This window comes from Aureococcus anophagefferens (genome assembly GCF_000186865.1).
Source record: "Aureococcus anophagefferens unplaced genomic scaffold AURANscaffold_20, whole genome shotgun sequence".
Taxonomy (NCBI): Eukaryota; class Pelagophyceae; order Pelagomonadales; family Pelagomonadaceae; genus Aureococcus; species Aureococcus anophagefferens.
In genome coordinates this window covers 262,364-268,536 of record NW_008705580.1, presented here as the reverse complement: position 1 = coordinate 268,536, position 6,173 = coordinate 262,364, and the positions used below count along the sequence as shown (strand labels likewise).

Below are 6,173 nucleotides of genomic sequence, written 5' to 3'. Positions count from 1 at the left end.
CCAGCGCGTCGCCTCGGGGGCAGGCGCCGTGCGCCGGCCAGCCCGCGGCCTACGGAATTTTAAAAAACTTTTTTTTTTGCCCAACGGCGCTCGAAAAACGCACCAGGAGCCGCGCGAAGCCCGCGCAGCAGTCGTCGCGGTCGCCGAAGCAGCAGAGCCGCACGAGCCGCGCGACGGCGCGCGCGCCGTCGTCGCCCCGGAGCTGCGAGTCGCGCCGGGCCGGCGCGTCGTCCTGCGGCAGCACCGACGCGCGCCGCGACGGCTCGCGCACCATGGGCTGCCGCCCGGTCGTGCGCGGCGTCCCCGACGCGGCGAGCTCCGAGGCGCGCCGCGCCGCCGGCTCGCGCGCGATGCAGGCGCGCACGGTCTGCTCCGCCGTCTCCAGCGCCGCGCTGCCCCACTCGAGCGCGCGGCGCTGGGCGCCGGCGTCGAGATCAGCCATGCTCTCGCACGGCACGGCTGCCCTCATGCGGGGCAGCATCCGGGCACCGTGCCGGGAAGATGCATCCCAAAAATATTCAGCCCGGCCAGCGAGGACAATCCATCCACAACTCGCATCCGTACGGGTAAGACAAGCCATGTCCGCCGAGATGCCCGTCGTCCAGGGCGCCGTCGTGGCGCCGGGCCAGGTCCAGCCGGGCATCGTCCAGGCGACGGTGCTCCAGCCCGTGGCCGTCGTCATCCCCCAGGGCGCCGTCGTCGGCACCGTCGTCGCCGTCCAGGGCCCCGGCGGCCCGCAGAATTTGGCGGTCCCCATCGGCTACAAGCCGGGCATGACGTGGAACGTCGCGTTCCCGCCGGCGGGCCACGGCCAGAGCCTCGGGCTCAACGGCATGGCGCAGCTCCTCGGCGGCGCGGACCGCATCGAGATCAACCAGAAGGTGAACCGCCTCGAGGCCGCGTCGTGCGGGTGCTACGAGCAGAAGAACCGCTTCGAGGTGAAGATCGGCGACAAGGACGGCCCCGTCGTCATGACGGGCCAGGAGGAGTCCGAGTTCTGCGACCGCTGCTGCTGCAAGCCCCACCACAGCCTCCTCGTGCACCTGAGCCCGGCGTACGACGAGTCGAACGTGCTCGTGACGCTGGAGCGCAAGGGCTGCGAGTGCAACCGCTGCTGCTTCAGCACGAAGCCAGGCCTCGGCTGCTGCTCCTGCACCGAGGCGTGCACGGAGGAGATCGTGCTCCACGAGGGCAAGGTCGAGGGCAAGCCCGGCGAGCTCGACACGGGCAAGGCCCTCGCCTACATCCGCCAGCCCATGCAGTGCTGCGCCGCCGGCGGCTGCACGCCGACGCTCGACATCTCCGAGCCCGGCGACGGCTCCGTGCCGCACGCGCAGGTCACGGGCCCGACGTGCTTCGGCGGCTGCTCCGAGCTCTGCTGCGAGAACCACTTCGACTACACGACCGTGGGCGGCGCCGCGGCGTCGGGCACGATCACGCACCTGCGCCCCCGCGGCTGCTGCGAGACGTGCAAGGCCGCGTGCACCGACTCGGACAACTACGGCGTCGAGTTCGGGCCGTCCGCGACGCCCGCGGACAAGGCGAACATGATCGCCGCGTCCATCGTCGTCGACTACATGTTCTTCGAGATCGACCAGGGCATGTGCCACTACGACGCGGGCAACCAGCAGATCGTCATCACCTGCTTCCTCTGCTTCTGCTACGGCTGCCTCATCCCCTGCAACTGCTACATCCCCACGAAGGCCGACGGCGCGCCGCCGGCCCCGGAGTCGGCCGCCGGCGCGCCGCCGGCGCCCGAGGGCGCCATCCTGGACGCCCAGCCCGTCGCCGCGGAGCCGCCCATGCGCGCCTAGGCGCGCCCGCGCGCGACCGACCGGCGACGGTCCCCCCCGCCGAGTCCAAGGCCCCTCCAAAACACCCCGAGGATAACGTCCATAAAGTAGAGTCCGCCGCTAGCGCCGCGAGTCCGCGCGCGCGAGGCCGGCGACCTCGGGCCGCGCGTCCGCCGGCGGCGCCGGGTCCGCGTCATCGAGGATGCGGTAGGGGCAGCCGATGAGCTCGCCGAGCTTGACGCGCTGGAGGACGATGTCGTGGCACGTGCCGTCGCGGCAGCGCACCGTGTGCGTGCTCGGCGGGTAGACCGCGGACGGCGTGTACGCGTAGGGCGACAGGAGCTGCTCCGGCGTCTGCGGCAGGTTCGGCTTCAGCGGGTTCGTCTTGTTGTGCTTGACGACCGTGCAGACGCCCAGGTCCTTGATGTGCAAGAGGCGGCCCACGAGGTTCGCCATGCCCGTGCCCTTCTCCTCGCGCTCCCACTTGGACACGCAGCCCGCGCGCCAGAGCCGGCCGTCGCCCGACGCGACGGGGTCCGGCGCGAGGTTCACGCGCTTCGCGAGCTCGTGGGTGATGCGCCGCGCCCAGGCCGGCGAGTAGTTGTCGTAGGCGGCGATGACCTTCTGCAGGTGCACGTTCGGGTCCGTCGCCGACGGCGACCCGGGCCGGCTCCCGCTCGGCGGCGGCGGGCTCGCGCTGCGGCTCCGCGACGGCGGGTCGCCGCCCGGGTCGCCGGAGCTGAGCTCGATGACGGCGCTGAGCTGCTGCGACTTGTGGCCGAAGGTGAGGAGCAGCTCGTTGCGGATCGCGAAGGGCAGCTGCGGCTGCTTGACCTCGGTCTCGAGCAGGCTCAGGTCCTCCGCGTGGTCCACGTGCTCCAGGAGGGCCACGTGGTTCGGGCAGAGCTTCGCGAGCTCCGCGTCGGCGACGTCGCCCTTGATCGCCGCGGCCATGACCCACATGTTGATCGCGTTCGTGTCGCCGGGGCCGAACTCGTCGACGATGGACCGCGGCGCCTGCGTGTCCCAGTTGATGGCGTCGAGCATGGCGAGCTCGATGGCGTTGATGCGCTCGAGGACGACCTTGGCGCTGACGCCGAGCACGCCCGCGCACGTCGCCGCGAGCTCGCCGTTGACGTTCGCGCGGTTGTCGCGCAGCACCTTGACCGCCAAAATCATCGCCGCGGCCAGCAGGGGCCGCACGTTGCTCAGGTCGAGCTCGATGGTGCCCCGCATCTTCGACAGGAAGCGGTCGAGGATGACGACGGCGAGCATGAGGCCGTGCGACGTCACGCGCGTCGTGTACGAGAGCACCTCCAGGTTCTTGCGGATGAGCGTGTAGAGCAGCTTGAAGTTGCGGCGGTCGCCGGCCCAGGTGCCGCTCTGGAACTGGCCCTCGGCGCCCGTCGCCCGGAGCTCGTCCGCGGGCATCGAGTGGCGCGCCTCGAGCACCGCGAGCCCCCGTTCGTCGTCGTCGTCGCCCGGGTCGTCGCCGCCGCCGTCGTCGTCGGCGACGGTGGACGTCGGGCTCGCGGGCTCGCGCGGCCAGGGCTCGCCCGGCACGGGCGCCGTCAGCGGCTCGCAGAAGAGGCGCTGGCGCACGGCGTCCGCCGTCTTCGATAAAATGGGCGCCGCCGCCTCCGTCGCGTCCCTCGCCGCGGAGATGATGCGCGCGATGACGAGGGCGACGCACTTGATGAGCTTGTCCTCGGGCACCTCGCCGACGATCGTGAGCCAGCCCCGCGCGTGCCTGTGTGGAAATCGACCACTGGTTTGGGACGTCCCCACCAAATTTTAAATTCTCTAGCTCGGTCACATCGAAGTCGATTTGGCTGATTTTTGGACGAATCGATTGCTCTCGTCGAGTTCTCGAAGCACAACGAAAGGGTCTGGCCCAAATCGTTCGATTACGCGCACATTGAAGTCGGGTTGAAGATTTGATTTCCACCCCGGCGCGCGCTCGGGCTCGACGAGCTCGAGTAGGGGGCTCGACGCGTGGCCCTCGCGGGCCGCGCGGCTCCGGATGTTGCGCTCCATCTCCTGGCAGAGCTCGAGGCGCTCGCGCATGCCCACGGCGAAGGACGTGAAGCTCCGGAACCCGAACGCGCTCAGCCCAAAGTTGCCGAGCGACCGCCAGTCGCGCGCGGAGAAGCAGCGCAGGAAGACGGTCAGCGCCGCGTCGCCGGAGAGCGCGCCGAAGATCTTGTGCCCGGCGTTCGTCGGCGGCGCGCCGGGCGGCCGCGGCGGCGACGGCGGCCGCCGGGCCGCGGGCGCGGCCGCGAGCTGCGGGCTCCGGCGCCGCGCCGTCGGCGACGGCGCCGCGCGCGGCGAGCTGATCTCGTTCGTCTCCGCGGCGACGAGGTCCCGCGTCTCGAGCGCCGGCGGCGCGCGCCGCAGCGACGACGGCTGCTTCGCCGGCAGGGCGCTCGGGAGGTCCGCGACGACGGCGGCGCTGCAGACCTCGAACTCGATCTCGTCGAGCTCCTCGCCCACCGACGACGACTTGGAGATGCGCCGCGCCGCCATCGTCCCGCTCCCGATCGGCGCTCCCTGCGTTTACCGGGGGTTTGGCGCGGTATGAGCCGCCATAATACGCTCCCAGAAGAACGAACTCAGACGATGGGCTGCCCCGTTTTCAAATGAAATCAACATGCACTTCAGAAATCCGCAACGAACATTCCCACAAAGCCGAGCGGACGCGTTTATCCTGCCGAACTGTAGCAGTCAGAGCCCAACGTGTTCGTTCTGCGCGCCCTCCCGCCCGGTTCCACGACGACGACGACCATGCGCTCCCGCCGCCAACGCAGCCCGATCCGCGCCGCGCGCCGCGCCCTGTCGCTGAAGCTGCCCAAGAGCCCGCCGCCGAAGATCCACGCCTGCCTGCGCCACCTCTGGCGGGCTGCCGGCGCGGCGGCCAAGGGCGCCGGCGTCGCGGCGTCGGGGGCGCTCGATGCGCTGATCCGCGTCGCCCTCCTCCTCGACGGCGCCGCGCGCTGGGCCGCGTCCCGCGCGTCGCGGCGCCTCGACGGCCGGCTCGCCGCCGCGGGCCCGGCCCGGCCGCGCGCCGCGGCCCCACCGGGCTCGCTCGTCGCGACGCTCTACGGCCTCGGCGGCCTCGTCGTCACGACGGCGCTCGCCGCGTCCTTCGCCTGGGCCCTCGTGGCGCAGTGCGTCGCGCGGGGCCTCGCCGCGTCCGCGACGGTCGTCTTCGCGTCGTGCTGCCTGCCCGAGCCGCCGAAGAAGCCCGCCGACGAGTACTTCGCGCCGCCGCCGAGGGACGAGGCGGCGGCATCACCGACCGACTCCGTGTGCTCCTGCTCCTCCTCCTCCCTCGCCTCGGACGACGGCGGCGACGACGACGACAGCTTCGTCGACGTCGGCGCGGAGTGCGCCTGCGACGACGCCGAGTGGACGGCGGTCTCCTCCTGAGCTCTCGGCCCGCCCCGCTTCTCCCCCCCACTTGTCGCATAACGCCCGCTTAGTCCTAGTACTGGTGATCGCAAAAAAAAATGTCCACAGCACAGTTGCCACAGCATTCCAAAGCGGCACAGTGCGGCAGATTGTGCACCTCCTGACCTTGCTCGACCAAGCGCAACGCGGTGCCTGCGTCGGTCAGCGGGTCCTGCTATCGGCGGCGTCGCGTCGTATCGACGTCGGTTTACTGAGGACCAACACAGAATCAGGCACCCGCGATGATCGATCTCACGCATTCCGATGATGATGAAAAAGCGTCACCAATCGTCGTCGATTTGACGGTCGATTCGCAGCCAGAGGAACTCACATCAACTATCGAAAACCCCGTCGATGAGCGGGAGGCAAAGCGGATAAAAGTGGACGAGCCAGAGCCGGCGAACGAACTCGCGGCGGCGAACGAACCCGCGGCGGCGAACGAACCCGCGGCGGCGAACGAACCCGCGGCGGCGAACGAACCCGCGGCGGCGAACGAGATCGCACGAGCAGAAGAGCCCGTGCGGGCCGTTTCCGCCGCCCCGCCGTCCGATGCGGTGGAGATCGGATACCTCACGGTCGACTTCTCGAAGTCGCACGGGTTCGCGTGCCAACACGAGGACGACCGCGACAAGGGGAAGTGCTGCCGCCGAAACAGCACGATCGACCGCCACCTCTGCTACGACGCGGACGGCGTGTATGCCGTCGAGCGCGAGCCCGGAAACGCGTTCGACGCGAACGCGATCATGGTCCTCTGTGACGGCGCCAAGGTCGGCTTCGTGCCCCGGGATCAGGCCGCGGCGCTGGCGGCTCCGCTGGACGAGGGCATGATCGCATTCAAGGGCGCCGGCGCGCGTGCAGGTCGCCACAAGGTGACTTTCATCCTCGCGACGGGCGCCCGCCAACCGGGACAAGGCCGTCCCCGACGAGGTG

The 6,173-nt window shown here is 70.6% G+C and overlaps 3 protein-coding genes across 3 annotated transcripts in view; 2 read left to right on the top strand and 1 right to left on the bottom strand.

Moving 5' to 3' along the window:
* Nucleotides 1–578: 578 nt before the first annotated feature.
* Nucleotides 579–1,814, top strand: PLS2 (hypothetical protein; the record flags this gene model as incomplete). Its single annotated transcript, XM_009041369.1, has 1 exon — nucleotides 579–1,814. The coding sequence occupies one exon, from the start codon at nucleotides 579–581 to the stop codon at nucleotides 1,812–1,814; it is 1,236 nt and encodes a 411-aa protein (XP_009039617.1).
* A 2,763-nt stretch (nucleotides 1,815–4,577) lies between these two features.
* Nucleotides 4,578–5,222, top strand: AURANDRAFT_66160 (hypothetical protein; the record flags this gene model as incomplete). The annotated part of the gene is made up of 1 exon (XM_009041370.1): nucleotides 4,578–5,222. The coding sequence occupies one exon, from the start codon at nucleotides 4,578–4,580 to the stop codon at nucleotides 5,220–5,222; it is 645 nt and encodes a 214-aa protein (XP_009039618.1).
* Nucleotides 5,223–5,472: 250 nt separating this feature from the next.
* Nucleotides 5,473–6,173, bottom strand: part of AURANDRAFT_66159 (hypothetical protein) — a gene marked incomplete at both ends in the record, with an annotated part of 1,184 nt that continues 483 nt past the window's right edge. The window contains 2 exons of the mRNA XM_009041279.1: nucleotides 5,473–5,579; nucleotides 5,818–6,055. Coding sequence (XP_009039527.1) covers nucleotides 5,473–5,579; nucleotides 5,818–6,055 — 345 coding nt within the window. The remainder of the gene's footprint in view (nucleotides 5,580–5,817; nucleotides 6,056–6,173) is intronic.